The sequence below is a fragment of the Elephas maximus genome, chromosome 14 (assembly GCF_024166365.1).
Source record: "Elephas maximus indicus isolate mEleMax1 chromosome 14, mEleMax1 primary haplotype, whole genome shotgun sequence".
Lineage (NCBI taxonomy): Eukaryota > Metazoa > Chordata > Mammalia > Proboscidea > Elephantidae > Elephas > Elephas maximus.
In genome coordinates this window covers 37,680,964-37,700,519 of record NC_064832.1, presented here as the reverse complement: position 1 = coordinate 37,700,519, position 19,556 = coordinate 37,680,964, and the positions used below count along the sequence as shown (strand labels likewise).

The window sequence follows — 19,556 nt, the reverse complement described above, 5'->3', positions numbered from 1 at the left end:
TTGATTCTTCAGTCTTATTGTTGTGCAGCTTTCACATGCATATGAGGCGATTGAAAATATCATGGCTTGGGTCAGGTACACCTTAGACCTCAAAGTGACATCTTTACTTTTTAACACGTTAAAGGTCTTTTGTAGCAGATTTGCCCAATGCAGTATGTCTTTTGATTTCTTGACTGCTACTTCCATTGGCATTGATTGTGGATCCAAGTGAAATGAAATCCTTGACAACTTCAATCTTTTTTCTGTTTATCGGGATGTTGCTTATTGGTCCAGTTGTGAGGATTTTTGTTTTCTTTAAATTAAAGTGTAATCCATACTGAAGGCTGTAGTCTTTGATCTTCATCAGTAAGTGCCTCAAGCCCTCTTCACTTTCGGCAAGCAAGGTTGTGTCATCTGCGTGTTGCCTATGAGTCTTCCTCCAATCCTGATTCTGCTTTTTTCTTCATATAATTCAGCTTCTTGGAATATTTGCTCAGTATACAAATTGAATAAGTATGGCAAAAGGATACAACCCTGACACACACCTTTCCTGATTTTAAACCACCCAGTGTCCCCTTGTTCTGTCTGAACGACTGCCTCTTGGTCTATGTACAGGTTCCTCATGAGCACAATTAAGTTTTCTAGAATTCCCATTCTTTGCAATGTTGTCCAAAATTTGTTATGATCCACACAGTCGAAATCCTTTGCATAGTCAATGAAACACAGGTAAACATATTTCACTCATCGGAATCGACTCGACGGCATTGGGTTTTGGGTTTTAAACATATTTCTGGTATTCTTGGCTTTCAGCCAAGATCTGTCTGACATCAGCAGTGATATCCCTCTTTCCACATGCTCTTCTGAATGTGGCTTCAATTTCTGGCAGTTCCCTGTTGATGTACCACTGCAACCGTTTTTGAATTATCTTCAGCAAAATTTTACTTGTGTATGATATTAATGATATTGTTCAGTAATTTCCACATTCAGCTGGATCACCTTTCTTTGGAATGGGCACAAATATAGATCTCTTCCAGTCAGTTGGCCAGATAGCTGTCTTCCAAATTTCTTGACATAAACGAGAGAGCACCTCCAGTGCTGCATCTGTTTTTTGACACATCTCAATTGGTATTCCGTCAGTTCCTGTAGCCTTATTTTTTGCAAATGCCTTCAATGCAGCTTGAACTTCTTTTCTTCAGTACCATCAGTTCTTGATCATATGCTACCTCCTGAAATGGTAGAACATCAACCAATTCCTTATCATACGGTGACTCTGTATTCCTTCCATTTTCTTTTGATGCTTCCTGTGTCATTCTATGTTTTACCCTGTAGAATCCTTCAAAATCGCAACTTGAGGCTTCAATTTTTTCTTTGATTCTTTCAGCTTGAGAAAAACCGAGCATCTTCTTCCCTTTTGGTTTTCTAACTCCAGGTCTTTGCACATTTCATTGTAATACATTACTTTGTCTTCTTGAGCTGCCCTTTGAAATATTCTGTTCAGCTCTTTTACTTCATCATTTCTTCCATTTGCTTTAGCTACCTGATGTTCAAGAGCAAGTTTCAGAGTCTCTTCTGACACCCATTTTTGTCTTTTTTTCCCTGTCTTTTAAATGACCTTTTGCTTTTTTCATTATGATGTTCTTGATGTCATCCCATTACTTGTCTGATTAGTGCTCAATGAGTCAAATCTATTCTGTGATGGTCTCCAAATTCAGGCAGTATATACTCAAGATTGTATTTTGGTTCTTGTGGACTTGTTTTAATTTTCTTCAGCTTCATCTTGAACTTGGTCTATTTCACAGTCAGCTCCTGGCCTTGTTCTGACTAATAATATTGAGCTTTTCCATCTTTTCTTTCCATAGATATTGTCAATTTGATTACTGTTTCTATCCAGTGAGGTCCATGTGTATTGTTGTAGTTCATGTTGTTGAAAAAGGTATTTGCAATGAATTAGTTACTGGTCTTGCAAAATTCTATCATGTGATCTCCAGCGTTGGTTCTATCACCAAGGCCATATTTTCCAACTACTGATCCATCTTGTTTCCAATTTTTACATTCCAATCACAAATAATTATCAATGCATCTTGATTGCATGTTTGATCAATTTCAGACTGCAGAAGGTGGTAAAAATCTTCAATTCCCATAAGCCACAACAGTATGAGTGAACTAACAGATGCAGGGTGGTTGCTCAGCCTTAGGAAGTGACAATTATCCTTACTACGAATTCATAGCACTTCATATTTGCAACTTGATTTAGTGTGATTGTAAGCCATAAAAATGATGTGTGATATTCTGATTTGTTGTAACAATCAATGTCTGTCTAATAAATAACTCATGGTGGTTTTTATATATTATCTCCACCTGAAGACAGTGTTTGACTTCCTAGCCCATACTTTATATTCTGTCTCAAAAATACTAGAAAAAAATTCTCACTTATCCATAAACATATTCAAAAGCAAAAGAGTTATTTATTGATGAGGGCCACAAATTGACCAATTTTTATCTCTTTCTTCTTAAAAGAAGAATGCTTTCCAAAATGAGATTGCTACCAGGTGTAGTGGATTACATAGCTCTAGCTAAGATATGAAAAGGAGATGAAATGGAATATTCTGGTTTCTGATTCTTCCTATCCTTATCTACACATAGCTCTTCTTAAATGAACTTGACAGCGCTGTGGGCTGATATTAAGATAGACTGCTTTAGTAAACAAGAAAAAGGGTTTCACTCCCCACAATAGCAAATGAGCTTCATAATAGAAATTTCTTTGTGCAAGAGAAGATATTACAATTTTCAACACACAATAAATATATTTGCTAGACCAAAAATAATGCATTTCATTATGTGCAATGCACTTTGTATTGTATATTAACCAATTTTTTGCTCTGTACAGAAAAGTACAATTTTCTACTGTAAAATGTCTGCAATTTATTTTTATGATTTTTTTTTCCCCATGAAGCAAGAACATTCCATTGCATAGTCCTGTACCAATAAATATACATTATGTAAGAGGTGAAGTGTGCAGTGCAAACATCTGAGCTTTATTGTTTGGGTATCTGTACTGCTCTGAGAGCAGGCAGGCAGAGTTAAAATTTTGGACCAGAGCACAGCTAATTTTATTAACACAACAAGCCTGTAATTACTAGATTTACCAGAGTCCTTTACTTTGATACTCTCAGCAACTATAATAGATGCTTATGTTGTCTAAAATAATACGATTGCATGTTCCGACTACAAATATAATTTTCCCTGACGACATTTCTGCTGGGTTAAAAAAAGCATAATTAATACTGTATTTAATCCTTGAATACTGCATACCTAGCTGACCATCACTCATAATGGCAGTTGCCCAGAGCCATATAGTTTCCTCACATTTGAATGTATTTGACCCTAATTATTGTTTGTTGGAAAGATACCAAATAAATAGAACAGGAGCTACAACAGAGAATCCAGGCTCTCCATTTCTGAGGGCTACCGTGGCAAGTGACTGCTCATCTGACTACCAGAGCTGCAAAAGTCTTTGCAGGTTAGGGAATTACAACTCTCTTCCTTATGTCAGTCTTACATGTGAACATATTTAGTTGACGATTTCTGGGGATGACACTTGTGTTATATTTATTTTATTCTTATATTTGTTGTTGTTGTTAGTTGGTGTTGAGTTGGCTCCCAACTCATGATGACCTCATGCAAAAAGCAACAAGTTGCTCCCAGTCCTGTGCCATCCCCATGTTTGGTTGTGGATTGGACATGGTGATCCACAGGGTTTTCATTGGCTGATTTTCAAAAATAGATTGCCAGGTCTTTCTTCCTAGTCCACCTTGGTCTGGAAGCTCTGCTGAAACCTGTTCAGCATCATGGAAACACACGTCTCCACTGACAGATGGGTGGTGGCTGTGCATGAGACACATTGGCCAAAAATCGAATCTGAGTCTCCCACATGGAAGGCAAGAGTTGTAGCATTGAACCATTATTGCCTGTCATTCCTTATATTAAGAAATATATTAGTGGCTTTATCTGTAAGGTCAGGGATAGGCTGAAAGCAGGGAAGGGGTTGTCTACGTTGCTTGGGTTGACTTATCTAAAGTATTATTTTTGAAGAAATCTGCCTTCAGCCTGCCTGGCCCTGTGTTAGGTGCTGTTCCTGGCCTATCTTATTTAATCATCACAACAACCCCATGAAACAGGCAGTAACATTGCATATTATAAATCTAAGGGAGCCCTGTGGTGCAACGGTGAAGTGCTCAGCTGCTAACCGAGAGGTGGGAGGTTCCAACCCACCAGCTGCTCTGCAGGAAAAAGACCTAGCAATCTGTTCCGATACAGATTACAGGCTTGGAAACCTTATGGGGCAGTTTTACTCTGTCATATAGGGTCTCTATGAGTCAGAATTGACTAGACGTCACACAACAACAACTACATTATAAATCTGGAACTGGCACCTCATTGTGGCTAAGTAACGGGCCGTCACCGAGCCGGTGAACGATGAGGCAGGGACTCCACTCCAACAGCCTCTCCTATCGTTTCCTATACAGTATCAGACATTTACAAACTCTTGAAATCCAGGAAAAGGGGGAAAAATCCACTTGAAAGCAGAAGAGAAAATTTGGAGGTGGTAGAAGTAGAGACCCAATATTCTTAGCCATCTAATATATAAACACATTCACTAGAACTTGTTGACTCTGAAGTGTTTACCCTTGGTGTACTACATACAAAAGCATAGTCTATTTAGGTACTAATGGCAGACTGTCTGAGTATACACATGAAACTTTTTAGCATGTGATATAAAGTGAGCCAAGTATAAGATTTTAGGAATCTGAAATCTCTTTATTTTCTCAGTTTATGAGACAAAACCATGGGTATTAATGCTTAGAGTTCTTCAGAATAAACTACCTTTTATTGAGTTCTCCAAACAAACACAGCAGTTATTTTTAGAAAGATATATATATACACATACACACATATATATATATAAAGATTCACAGTAAAACATCCCCAAATCCTCACCAAGGAGGAGGGACCCATTACATATTATATTTTGTTAGGTGGATATTTATTTAGTCAGTCTCATTTTTTACACCGTTACTACCAACTCTTTCTACTTCTGTTAATTCATTTTAACATTTTGGATGAAAATGACAGGTTAAGCCAGATGGAAACAAGCTTCCCTGTAGTCTCAAAGGTTGTTTCTGATTTGGTATTTAACAATAATAAAAATATTTAAGTATTTTCAAAGATAGACCGATGACTTTTCCTCGCCGCAATAGGTGAAAGATACCTAAGCCAGCAAGAAGATACAAGTGCTTCCAAGATCTTATAGCTGAGATACAGGAAGTGCTAGCCTGTGTTACTGGACCAAATGCCTGAGTATGTTCTCAATGAACAACTTTAGAAAGTTTCTGTCCAAGCTCTTCCTTCATGCATTTGGTTCATTTATTCAGCAAATATTTATTTAAAAGTCACGATACGTCAGGTTCTGAGGGAGTAGGGAAACAAATAAGAGGTGTCCTTACTAAGGAATTCCAGGACTAAAAGGGACAGCTACATACACAAATGGTGAAAGTACAGGGGGAGGGCCATAGCAGAAATATAATGAATAGTAGTGAGGGGCATTGGTGGTTACCTGGGATCGATTCCTGCCAGTGTACCCCATCAGTGGAGGTTTGAATTTTGCTATGATGCTGAACAGGTTTCAGCAGAGCTTCCAGGCTAAGACAGACTAGGAAGAAAGTCCTGGCAATTTACTTCTGCAAATCACTCAGTGAAAACCCTATAGGTCACAATGGTCCGATGCACAGCTGATAATGGTGATGGCCCAGGACCAAGCAGCATAGGGTCTCTGTGAGTTCGGGGCTGACTTGACAGCTAATGACAACAGCAAGAGCACAGGAGAAGGGGTTCTTGAGGGAATCAGGGTTTCATCGACAAGTTGATAATTGAGCTGGTTTTGAAGTTTGAGTGAAAATGGGGTTGCTTATTTTGTATTTTAATCATATGCTATACAAACTGCTTACATTTTCTGCCTTGGAATCTTGGATCTAAAAGGTATTTGCAGACTTTTCAAATATTTGGTAGTATTATTCCCTTGTGTATTTATAAGCAAACCAGTCCCTGGAGGGGAAAAAAAAATCTTGGTTTGTTCTCTGTCCTGTTTTCTAAATATTTATAAGCAAAACAACTTTCAGAAAGAATTCACAGTAGTCATGCTCCAGCCTGGCAAAGAGCTTGTAATCTAACTGGGAGATAAGGCAAGGACAGCAGGTGGAAGTGCCTTAGGAAACACCCAGCTTGGATGTCCTGGCTGTGTTGAGGCAGGAGACACAACCTGTTCTGAGCATGGAGAAAGGGCTCACAGAGAACGGGCTATTTGCGTTTTCTTCTTGAGGTTGTATAGAATTGGAGAGAAAGATATGAGCCAAGGCAGTGTCTTAATTACCTAGTGCTGCCGTAGCAGGATACCATTTAAGTGAGTGGTTTCAAAGAACTGAAATTTATTTTCTCACAGTGTAGGAGGCTAGAAGTCTGAATTCAGGACACAGACTCTAGGGAGAGGGTCTCTCTCTGTTGGCTCTGGGGCAAGATCTTTGTCTCTTTCAGCTTCTCAAGCGCCAGCGTTCCTCAGTTCCTTGGCCATCTTCATGTGGCATTCATCTACCCTCAATGCGTGCTCATTTGTCTCTGTGTCTAGTTTTCTCTTTATATCACTCAGAAGTGATTCTGTTTAGGACACACCATACACCAATATGGCCTCACTAACATAGAAAAGAAAACCCTATTCCCAAATGGAATTACATCCACAGGTATAGGGGTTAGAATTCCAAGACATATTTTGGGGGGACACAATTCAATCCATAACAGACAGCAAGGCAAAAAATATTAGTTGTGTTCAGGGAAGCAGTGAAAAAGCAAGCTAGAAAGGTTGGTTGGGGCCAGGTTCCGAGGATCTCCAAACCTTCTATGTTCCACTTACTCTCAGGATCCAAGAATCATAGTGATTTGATATCGGGTAGATTTGGAAGAGGTGTCCCTGGGCGGTGCAAATGGTTAATGTACTTGGCTGCTAACTGAAAGGAGGTGCCTCTGAAGAAAGACTTTGGGATCTACTTCCGAAAAATCAGCCACTGAAAATCCTATCGAGCATAGTTCTACCCCCGCCCCACACACGGGGTTCCCATGAGTTGGAGTGGACTTGATGGCAACTGGTAGATTTGAGAGAGAAAAGCTTAAAGACTCTCCACACCTCTCTCTCTAAAAAAAGCATGGTGGAGAAAACAGAAAAACAACTGCAGTTATATACGGGCACTGGATGGCTACTGGGCTCACAGATGGGGTGGGAATAGATGGAACTAGAAGCATGACATAGTGAAAAGAGGAACATATTTTTGAGTTGGTCAGCCTTAGGTTCAAATCTTAGATTCAAAATTTACTGACTGTGCAAACTCGGCCAAAGTATTCTGTGACACAAGGTGACAGTCTATCACCGTACAGGGGTATCACAAAGGCTACAGAGGATGGGGTGACAGACATCTGTAGACTCCAGATGGCCCTCACAGCCACCAATGTTAGTTCCTTTCCCCAGGTGATGCCTAAAGTCCCAGCTGAACTTGAGAATTTTTTTCTTTTGTCTAAAAATAATTCACTTCATTGAAGTCAAAATACATGATTAATACTAATTATCTAGTCAAGTAATAAAATTCACTTAAAAAAAAAAAAATCACAGCCAAAATGTGTTCTCCTAGTGCAGAAGCGTATCTCAGGGAATTGTCTCAAATATTTTTGGAAGCTGCATTAACATTTTAGTCTTCTGAATTGCCACCCAGGGTCCAAAACTGTGTGTTTAGGAAAAGGTGCTGTCCTGCCAGATCTCACATGAGATGCCTCCAATTCTTCTTCCTGATCGCACAACAGCTCTGTGTGAGTGCAGCGCTCTGAGCTAGGGTTTAATGCTGTACGGTGTAGCTGGGTGCTAAAATGGCTACCCGGTGATGCTGGAAAGTACGAATGCACATTTGAGGACATCTACTGTGATTTCCACTAGAAATATTCTAAGTTGGGGTGCCTTCCCTTGGGTGGCTTTTAGACTTTATGATTTGTCACTAGCCACTCTACTGAATTCTTTCTTCTAATTGTTTTTCAGGTGATCCTCTTAGTATCCTACTTGACACTAACATTACCCGCAAATGATGTGTGTTCTTCTTTCCAACTGCTCTATCTCTTGTGTCTCCTGACTTAGAGAGAAATTTTGTCAGCGTGAGAGTGGTAGTGGGCATCTATAGACGGCAATGGAAAGGCCTCTAGGGTTTTGTCATTTAATATGATATTAGCATTTAATTTGAATTCCATGGCACCCCTGCCACATTTTTCTTGTCATCTGGCTCCCATTATCCACACACTTTAGGAAAAAGGTCTCTTTTCCATTAAAATCTGAGCTCATTAGGGAGAGGGTCCTTTCTTATTTATCACATCAGCATCAAGCCTGAACATAACACAGAAGTAGATATTTATGGGAAATACAAATATCTTCATTTAGCGGGTCTTAAAAAAAAAAAAAAAATTTTTTTTTTTTTTTTTTTTAGTAAGAATAACCCAATGACAGGAATATCCACTATGAAATTAGGATACCTTTTTGGAATTTCAAAGAACATCCACTGTTCAGTTGTTTTCTTAAAAAATTATCAATTTACAATTAATATCTTGAATACTTGTCTTTTTCTGTGATTCTTCTGTAAGAAAGCAAGAAGGGGACACAATTTTAACCTACATTCTACTTGTAATTAAAAGGGAAAGCCCAAATTCTTTCTAAATTGTAGGTTCAAATGTGAATTCTTTAAGTCCTTTCCTAATTTGCATATTTTCCAGCAAACATGCAAATAAATAAATCCAGGAGTTAATAAATGAACGAATTGGCTACACCGTAACTACCCAAGAGGACACAAAAGAAAGGCGGCATTTATATTGGTTGTATTTGGATGCTAGGTCTGGGTAATTTTAAACAGTATCTTCTCTAATGTATAATCTTTCATCGTACTTTCTACTCCAGAATTTTTATATACTACTGTTTGAGATAAATTTGTCTCTTAATGTCAATCTCATGCATTTAATCATTTAAAAATGGTAGGATATGGGTGGGAATGAATAATGAGGAAAAGATCTTTCAAGAAAGGAGTAAAACAAAAAAATCAAAGAACAATTTGCAAATGTAATATGGTAGAAGTCATATTTATTGAAAAAAATTAATATCTTTGCTATAAAATTTGTAACAGGAGTATTTACTGAATGTTTATTTTGATGCATAAACTTGAATGTTCCATACCAAGTACAAGACAGTAGCACTAGCTTTTCCTTTATTTACATTTTATGAAAATTGTTATGCAGTCCATGTTAAAAGAACTTATGATGGAGAATTGTTACATTAGAAAAATAATATTCTTGATAAAGCATTCTCAAGGAGTCCAATCACATTTTCTGCCTCTTCAGTAAGGCAGAAGTCCCTGGAATGGCATATAACTTAATTTACAAAATACAATAACTGTTCAGACAGGTATTCAAGTTTCCTTTTGGTATGATTTTTTTTTCCCTAACTGTAAAATTACTTTTTTTTTTTTGTACTAAAACAGAAAGATAAACTTTCAGGAAAATGCCACTTAATGATTTCAGCTATACATTACATATACAACTCCGTAGCCTAGCAACAACCCTTTCTACACCATCATTCACTTTAAATATTTTGCTTGGTGAGCTATTTTCAAATGTAGCATCTTTGAAGGTTTTTGCCATCATTATGACTGTTTGGTTTTCATAGGAAACAGATCTGTCACAGTATGAAGCTTTGTTGAAGGAACTGGTACACGATTACATTTCCACTCACGAGACAACGCCACAGATGGAACTAGAGTCAAGCTTTAATGGCACCGCAAGGCTCCGCGCTGGACCGGCCCTCAGACTGCACAGCCCTGGCTGCTGTCTGACGGTTTCATTTCCAGAGGGTTTTTTTTTTTTTTGCTCTTCACAGTTAGGGAGTTTTAATTCCTTCAAAGGCACACAACTTCCACCTTTTTTCCAGCGTTGCTCCTACGCCTGTGAATTCCTGTTTAAACATGCGTGGCAGCCTCATCAGAAGCATTTCGATCTCGTTTGCAGATATCTGTTGGAAAGAAAGAGAAATTGCTTTTGGAAAAGGAAGTCATCTTGCCCACAGAAGGGAGGCCAGGGGTGGGTAAGGATATGCTTTCCCCGTGAGACAAACAACATTTAGTTTTCTACTTGGCTGCCAACTAATGTCCTTATAGAAGGAGCATGAGTTAAGCGCTGGGAGTGTCTCACCTGCCCCCTGAGCAGCTGGTGGGGTGGGGCGTGAGATGAGGGTGGGAAAAGTATATCGCCCATTGTAGGTAGGATGGCCAGCCTACCCTGGTGAGTTGAGGGCTCAGAGCAAATTCATCCCAGCTTCTGGAAAGCTACTGGTCCCCTCACCCTCAGCCATGAAGGGCAGCACTTTGATCTAACTCAGGAGGAGTTGAGGGATTTCTTGCTACCTAGCTTCTTTCTCCTGCAATAAAAGTCTTTACATCCAATCATAAAATCCATATTTATTTCTAATACAATTTTTTCCATTTCCCTGTTTTTCTTTATTGCATGAACTTTTACATCAGTAATTACTTAATTATAAATAAAGAACAAATCAACGACAATCGTGTTCTAACACAGCCTTTGCTCTTGTTTTCCTCCTAATCCACGTGTGTGCATGGGACTCATGGAGGAGGGTGGGGAGGATTCTGGGATTTGGGGTCTGACATGGCTGTTTAAATCCTGGATCTACTGTTGTTGAGAACTAAATGGCCCCTAGCAAGATAAGCAGTCTCTCTAAGCCTCAGCAAATGGGAATGACAACATTTAATAAGGATGTTGTGAAAATTACCGGTTTAGCAGATTTGGGCACACAGAAATACTCAATGAAGTGGAGCTATAATTATTTTTCGTGGTGTAACCACTGTGTACATTTCCTTTTACAGTCTACATTTTACATTCGACACTATTAAGATTCATTTTAAAAAGACACCAAATAGCCAGGAAGTCAAACCAAGTGTTCCTTTCATGTTCGCATGTAAAAGATTTCACGAGATATATTCAATATTCCCAGGTCTGTGAAGGACAAACTTTCATTGAGTAGGGGCAGTCCTGAAAGTTGAAAAAAAAAAAGTATTCTAAATTTTTTATGTGAATTATTTTGAAATCTAAATGCATTTTACCATAAGACAGTGTTAGAAGGATTACTAGATTCCCCAGTGAACCCGCAGAAGCCTATTTATCAGACGATTCAAAGTTCACCGTAAGGTCAAAAAGTTCATTTTCTTTCAAAGAGCATGTGGGAAGCCCTTGCAGCAGCTTCCTCATTTCATTCTTCATTCGCACAACAGTCCCAGGAGACACGCGGGGCAGATCGAACCTGATGGCGCTGCAGGAGGGTGCCTGTTTCACCAAAGGTGGAGGAGCGCTGGCGAGGAACTCGCCACCTGTGGGTTCTGAGAGCCCCCATGATTGTCCCTGCTGCGGGCAGAGAACCAGGGTGCAATGCTTGGTTTCTAAATACCAGACACCGGGGGCACTTTTTTAAATGAACAAAGATTCTTCAGCCTCTTCTCTGGAGATTCTGATTCAGCCTGTCTGGGGTACCCCAGGTAATTCTTATGATCCAGTGTATTTGGGTTAAGAAGAGGCATAAATCAGACTGGCTTGGATGCCTGGATTTTAATCTGGGCTAGGCTTCTTACTAGCTGTAGGGCCTTGGGTAGGTTACTTAGTATCTCTAATTCTCAGTTCCTTCATGTTTATAACAGAAATAATAACCTCTCACTGTAATAGTGGGGGGATTATATGTAAAATATAACACGGTACCTAGCACATAATGAGCTTTCTATATATATACAGACTCATTGCCATTGAGTTGACTCCGACTCATGGCGACCCCTTGTGTTACAGAGTAGAACTGCTCCATATGACTTCCTTGGCAGGTGCTCTGGGAAACTGTGTGGACCAGTTCTACTCTGTCCTGTAGGGTCGCTATGAGTCGGAATCGACACGAAGGCAGTGGGTTTGGTTAATCTTTACAGAAGCAGATTGCCAACGCTTTCTTTTGTGGCTTCACTTGGTAGGCTTGAACCGCCAACCTTTAGGTTAGTAGTCAAGCACAAACTGTGCCATCCAGGAACACAGACACACACACAGATGGTAATACGGATAGAAGATGACACTGTAGTATCAAATTTTTGTGCTAGGTGGGTCAAGCTCTGTGTTCATGAGCCAAAGGAGGTAAGTACAGAGTGGTACTTGGTTAAGTCAAGTTTTAACTCTGACTTGGTCCGGGAGGCAGTTTTTCTTAAGCTTTATGAGGCCAAGCTGACCCCTTAACCAGCCTTTTTTCCTCTGGAGGAGGCTCTGATGTGTCCCTGGGCCAGAAGACAGCAAACTAATCTAGGCCGGGCTCCAATCCCCAGGCAAATCAAGGGACACCCTGGGTGAGCTGTCCTTCCCCAGACCAAGTGGAGGCCACAGAGAAGGAGACGGCTATCAGCCAGCCCACCATATCCTTGTGTCCTATATAACTGTCACTGCCCTGGGAAATGTAGGGGAAGAGGCCTGTGCTATTAGTTAGGAAGGGAGAAAAGGCAGTGAAATAAATATCCGAAGTTGAGATGACGTCTTTGTAGGAGACCAGCTGGGGTCAGTCAGGAACCACATCTAGGAGCCCACAGGGGACAGTAAACATTCTCATGGCTCACAATTACTAAGAGACTTTCCCTGTCAGACTCTTTGGAAAACACTTCATTTAATTCTCGCAATAATTGCTTAAGATAGGGAATAGTTTATAAGGAGGGACCAGAAGCCCAGAGAGAGTAAGTCCCTGTGCAGGGTAACAGAGGCAGGCAGTGTGGAGCTGGGGTTCAGATCCAGGCAGTCTGGCCATGGCGCCATCGGGAAGGGGTGCCGACCTCCCTGGGTGGCAGAGGGTGGAGTGAGAAGCGGAAACCATCCTCCTAATCACAGCCTTTCTGCTCAGAGGTGGGTGCCACCAGAGGGGGGGAGGAGGAGGGGCATGGACAGGGGGCAGAGCTTTTCTGTGGTGAATAATGTTTTTACAATGATACCAACATTAACGTCAAAAAACCCTGAAAACTCCCAATTCAATAACTCGTACAAGTTCATATGCTAATGCGTGAACAATTCTTCGCAACAACAACCAAATCATTGTGAATCTTGGACAGCATGCGTTGAGGAGTAGCAACATCTTGTCCATGGTGTCTTTTTGACCTGAGCCTGGAAGAAGAAGGCTTATAGGAGGAGAGAAGGTAGCTACCCCTTACTGAGTCCTCTCCTGGGCCCAGGCACTAAGCAAGCAAAGCCAATTAAACAAGCAAACAAACCTCTGGACTCAAAAGATTTGAATTCCAGTCATGGGACAGCCATTAACCAGCTTCACTGTCTTGTGTAAGTTACTTAACCTCTCTGGGCCTGTTTTCTCATTTCAGGGCAAGGGAATTGGAAGGAGACTTATTGAACATTATGAGGACTTGGGTTCCAGTACTGGCCCCATGGTGTATTAGCATGGTCTTTGGGCAAGTCATTTTAACTTTATCTGTGTGGCAAAGATCTCAAAATGAGAGAACGTGATAAGTCTATTGTGTCCTTTAAAACACTAAACAAATGACAGCCAGCACTTAGTCACACTTGCTGTGTGCTGGGGACCATTCTGAATGTAGAGTAACTCACCTACTCCTCATGGCAACCAATAAAAACCCATTTTACAGATGGTGAAACTGAGGCACAGAGATGTTAAATTAGTCACCCAAAGTCACACAGGTAAAAAGTAGTAAAATTTAACATCCTTTGTTTGAATGGCCAATTGGTCATACCAGAGATTATGACAGCCAGAAATTGGTATCATGCAAATTAACATACCAGTTGGCTGCTGATTGGTAGTGATTCTAACGTAAAGATATAGACAGCATGAACAAAGATATGTCATAAGTACTGAATAGGCCACTTCAAAAGAAATCCTATCTAAAATATGCACTTAATAAGACTCTCAGCTAAATTCTGGAAAACTTCCTTAATGATATTTCTCTCTCATGCCAGAGAAAGGTCAAGGAGAAATTGCTTTCAGGTTATTTTGATGGCTTTTAAACCTTTGCCCACCCTGACAAAATAACCTTTATGACATCTTACACTTTGGGATTTTCAGCTTCAGATTGAAGAGAAAATTCAATCTGTCCCTCCTTTTCACCCTATGGTCAAGGAGTTTTTACTTTACAAATATCTTCATTTACTCTTAATTCTATTTCTTTTCTTCCTTATAAATCATTTGTCAGCTCTTGTAATTTTACCTTCAGAATATTCTTTACCAGTCATTTCTTGGTCTTGAGAACTGGAAGAGTCATGGAGTCATCATATAAGACAAAGCACCCAGGCCCTGCTGGCCCAGCTCAGAAAGAAATGTGTTCATTTATTCATCAGCATGCAGGGCCCCCTCCCATGAAACAATTCAGAATCACTTCCGGGGTCAGGGATTCTTCCCACGCTCCCATTCTGGGAAGGGCTGTAACTTGCCCAGCTGCTGAGTGGAGTCACTAGAATTTGGACCAGGGTTTCTGACACCAAAACCAGACCTACTTTCACAGCACTTGAGTTCCGTGTCTCAGGGATATTATGAGAGAACCAAATACCTGTGGCTAAGGGAATTCTGCATGGTATTACCATCCAGGGTAGAGGTAGGAGCTGTGTAACTATGGAATTTTTTTTCCGTACACCATGCATTTGGTGCTCTAGAAAGTGGTGGTGGTGGTGGGGTGTTGTCATAAACCCTCTTCCCTAGTTGGCCTCTGTTCTGGGAAATTAGCCTGTGTATTTTCCATTCTTGATGTTGTCTGTGGATGCCCCCAACCGTTTGGTTTAAACTTCTCAAAGGTCTAAAACTTACTCTTTTAGGAAGGATTGATTTGCTATAATAATAATTAAAAAAGGACAAAAATAGAGACAGATGGGAAGGAATAAATGGTTGGTGTCACCAGGGGTTTGTTAACATCACAGAGGAAATTTATGAGACCTGCTTGTTTTCTTTTCTGTTTTGCTGACCATGGTCCAAGCCCACTGCCCCGCCCCCACACCCTTGCCCAGCCTCTAATAAGCACAGGTACAAATTAACACAAGCGGATATAAATCAATTTTATTATGGTGATGTTTGGCTTGGTGTCCCATACCAGTCAGGCAGGGAAAGCCAGGTGAGGAGGTGCTGAGTTTGGCTTCGGCTGTGTCAAGGCTGGAAGGTCAGGGAAGGCAAGTACAAAACTGGATTTCCTTTCACAAGGTAAGATGACTTCTAGTCTACTATACATATCTGACTCTTCTGTTCATTCTTGGTATCTCTGGGCAGAGCACAGTGCCAGCACACAGATGCCTTACAAGAAACATTGCAGAGAGGAATACAGGATGTAGGTGGGGAGTGAGGGAGAGAAAGGGGTAGACAGGAAGGGAGGCAGGGATGAAGGGAGGGAAGAAGAAAAAGAAGGAAAGAAGATAAAGAGATGTAAGGATTAGGAGGAGACAAGGAAGAAACTGGAAGGAGGAGGAATAGAGAGGAAGGGAACGAAGGAAGGAGAAGAAAATGAGGAAGATAAAGGGAATGAAACAAAAAGAAAAGGAAGGAACTGGAAGGAAAACGAGGTGAAGGACTAGGAGAAAGAGAAGAAACAGGGCAATGTCAGGGAAAGCATCCCAGAAGGAGGCCACGAGAATAACCATGGACCTGTGGATACCTTATTGTTAATCAGAACTCTCTCATAGGCCTCACCTTTTTTCCAAATCCTATCTCACTAAATATCTGTAATGCCCAATTTAGCACTTTATCTGATTCTCAAGGGGTCTCAGGGATATTAATATTTATTATGCTATTGCCCCAGCTGGACTTGTACAGAGCAGATACAAGAATGCTCTGGCCAGTCTCTGCTTTTCCCTGGTGCCTGGGTCCCTGGAAACCGCATAAACTTCTACTGCTGTGGGCGAACAACTTCTTAAAAGTTCTCTATGTAGATAAATGGAGAGCATTGTTACCACCACTGTCATATGCTTTCCAGAGGTGCCATAATATCTAAAAACATATTCATTATAGCCTGTCTAAGCCACAGAAAACTCAATCCACTCATTCATTAACACATTCTGACAGATGGCTGTTAGAAGAATAGCAGAATATAATAGTATTAAAGACAATTCAGGTAGGCAATCTTACAAACACTACTCAGAATGTTTTACCCACCTTCACCCCCCAGCTATGGTCTGGGAAAGAGCTGGAGAATGGTGTGTAATTACGGCAGGGTTTGAACTGATGAGATGTTTTGAGTTTCTATTTATAGAGGCAGATTTTAGGTCAGAAATACAAATGGTGTGCCCTCTGCTGGGAAGTCCACACACGTCCCTGAGCACCCAAGCCCATCACCAAACTGTGGTCTCATGCCAAAAGGGCAGGTCTCTCAACACTGGTTTTTAGAACCAAATCTCTTGCTCTACTGGCATTGGGCAGAGGCTGCACGTATGTAGACAGGGCGGCCAAAGAGACTTGGAAAACTGGGTTTTAGTCTCCTAAAGCATGCATAATTTGGAGGAAAAGCAAAGGAAGCCCTCCTCTTTGCTAAATTAGAAAATATTTATCTGTTAGTGTTCAACTCAAACGTGACCTCTGTGCTGCTCAAGGCTGCTTAGGGCTAGCAGGAGAGAGGGTTTGAAGGGCTCTGGGGCTGATGTGGGGGATTCTATACATTAGTCAGGAACCATTTTCAAGATGGTATGGCTTATCCTGGAGCCCTGGTGGCACAGTGGTTAAGCACTTGGCTGGTAACCAAAAGGTTAGTGGTTTAAACCCACCAGCTGCACCTAGGGAGTAAGATGTGGCTGTCTGCTTCTGTAAAGATTACAGCCTTAGAAACCCTATGAGGCAGTTCTACTCTGTCCTATATGGTCACTATGAGTCAGAATCACTCAACGGCAGTGGGTTTTGGTGGTGGCTTATCTTAAAGAGTTCCCGTGCCCGTGTGTGGGGCGCCATTTTTGACTCAGCAGAAGAGGATTCAGGGAGCTATTTTTCGCCCTTCCCCTGTCCTCCTTCCCCTGAAAGAATATTTCTGAACTGTCATATGTTTCTGATACAAGAGAGCTAAGTGAATAAGAGAGGGTGGTTTAGAAGAGGCCAAGAAAAGTATGAAAATATCATTTCCAAAAGCAAGAATAATATTTAACTGGAAAATGGCCTATTATTGGGCTACAAGATTTTAGGGGTGCCATATGCAATTTACACACACAGCATAAATTAATTCCTGTCTCTTTTTCCATTCCTAGTCATGCTCATAGCCATATGTGGCCTTTGGGGAAATCCTCATAAAACAGCTACATTCATTACAGAGCTGGGGTTGAGCCTGCTCTCTTTGCTCTCGTTGGCGCTGGGCAGAATCTAAATGTTATTTTACAAAAATTGTGGTAATGGTGATGCTGTCCGATCTGTGCTATTCTAAGTGGAATATTTTTTTGTTTTTTTACCCATCCTACTGGAATCAGAAAGCCTCTGTGCTGTGGAAGCAGGGCAAAGTCCACTGCCTTAATGCAACATTAACCAAAACTCTGTGGGGGGCCCATGACCCACAGTTCACTCTGATTAACCAGAGGCAGGCGCCCCAGGCTGGCTGACTGCAGAGCCTCAGCATCAACAGGCTGTCTGTGGCTCCAGGATTATAAGCCTTCCGGCAGCTGATGGGGGACAAGGCCCTGGTGGATACTTAGAGGGCAAAACCCTCGTTACTTTGTTTTCCGCTGAGAGCCCTGAGGAGATGGGATTCCAGCATAAAGCAGTAATTTGCTGTCCAGATTAAAAAGTCTAAATATTCTCTCAGCCTCACGGGGATAGGAAAAATATATGGTCCAATCCCTGACACACACCAGTTTTAATTAGAACACTTTTCAGAATTATTTTTACTCCAGGTATGAGGAAAACTTGACAGCTGTACTGGGTATTTCATTCACGTGGAGACCCTCCGTATTTCCTCTGTGAGGGAATACTGCCTGCATCATCTTCTAACATAAAAGCACCACTCGGAGATGAGATGGAATCCCTCTTGACTGAATCCCTTCTGGAGAGACCTATCACCTTGCGGCTAGAGATGAGGTGTGTGAATTCTCTCTCCTCAGGGACTACCTAGACTACCTCCTAAGAGACTCCTCATCTGAGCAAGTAAGTGATGATACTCTGTCCTGAGGACAAGAATAGAGCAAGAACTTTCTCCCCACACAGATAAGTCAATACATCATTTAATAGGCGCCCATGGGGTGGGCGGGGGGGGGGGTGTTTTCTCTCTTTCTCTCACATACACACACTGACTCACATACATACACTCACACTCATATATACACACCCACACTGTCTCTTTCTCACACACACACACCCGTACACTCATACATACTCATACATACACACCCACCCACACCACACACATACCCACACACCACACACCCACACACCACCAAACCCCACATACACACACTCTCCATAGATGTGTGAGTCTTCAACCTACACTGACAAAACAGAGGAGAAGGAGTACAGGAATTCTAGAATAAATAACAAGTGGATTCTTTGGCCATTTCAGCTCATACTAAAAAACAACTGCTTCTCAACAAAGGCTTCCCACTTGGGGTTTCCAGAGAGGGGAGGAAAGAAATGTCAACAGTAAAAGGGGAGGATAATAGCAACAATAGGAATCATTTCTTTATGGCTTATTCTATGCCAGACACATTGGTTCAAGCAGTATTCCATTTAGTCCTCCAGGCAAAGGCAGCAGGGATACTAAGGAAGAATTATATTGGTGCAGGAGAGAAACAAAGACACCCTTCAAAGCTTCATTCCTTTAATCTGAGCTAACAGGAGCATTTTCTATTATCCCCCTATCCATGTGAGGGGGGCCACAGAGAAGACAATAATATGATCCTCAATTTCAAGAATCTCATAACTCCTTTCTCTCTGGTTGGTTTTCCCTACCACCAGCTGTGAGAGAATAAAAGGGCATGAATCTCTACAATTGAAAAACACTTTTTGTTCCAGATGATTTCTCTCGGAGGAGAAGTATCAGATCCAATTCAAAGGTCAAGCATTTCTGGGCTCTTGTATAGTAAGATTATTTGAATCAAAATAATAACATGGTATAGTAATTTAATCGATGCTAACCACTGAAAATTTAGGATGACTTTTCTGTGGGTATTCAGGGTCATCGCACTGCTGGCCATGGGTCTGGTTCCTATAAATTCCATGCACTCTGCTGTGCTCCGTGGAGGAGTTTCTTACTTATTTTCATCTTCCTTCTTCACAGAAAATGTAGCCAGCTCCTCTGTGACAGGCCTGGCTCCTCTCTTCTGCTCTGTGTCCACCCCCTTCCTGAGGCAATACTTGTCAATGACATCACTTTAATTCAATAAAAAAAAATAGGACCCCCTTATTGCTCACTCACACTTGGCAAATAAATTGAGCCCTTCTCTGTTGGCACATAAATACAGCAATG

At 41.1% G+C, this 19,556-nt stretch overlaps 1 protein-coding gene across 6 annotated transcripts in view; it reads right to left on the bottom strand.

Moving 5' to 3' along the window:
• Window positions 1–9,280: 9,280 nt before the first annotated feature.
• The window catches only part of ENOX1 (ecto-NOX disulfide-thiol exchanger 1), a 749,536-nt gene continuing 739,260 nt past the window's right edge, over window positions 9,281–19,556 (bottom strand). For all 6 annotated transcript variants that reach the window (XM_049852937.1, XM_049852938.1, XM_049852939.1 and 3 more), the window contains one exon: window positions 9,281–10,114. In XM_049852937.1, coding sequence (XP_049708894.1) covers window positions 9,983–10,114 — 132 coding nt within the window. In that variant the 3' untranslated portion in view covers window positions 9,281–9,982. The remainder of the gene's footprint in view (window positions 10,115–19,556) is intronic.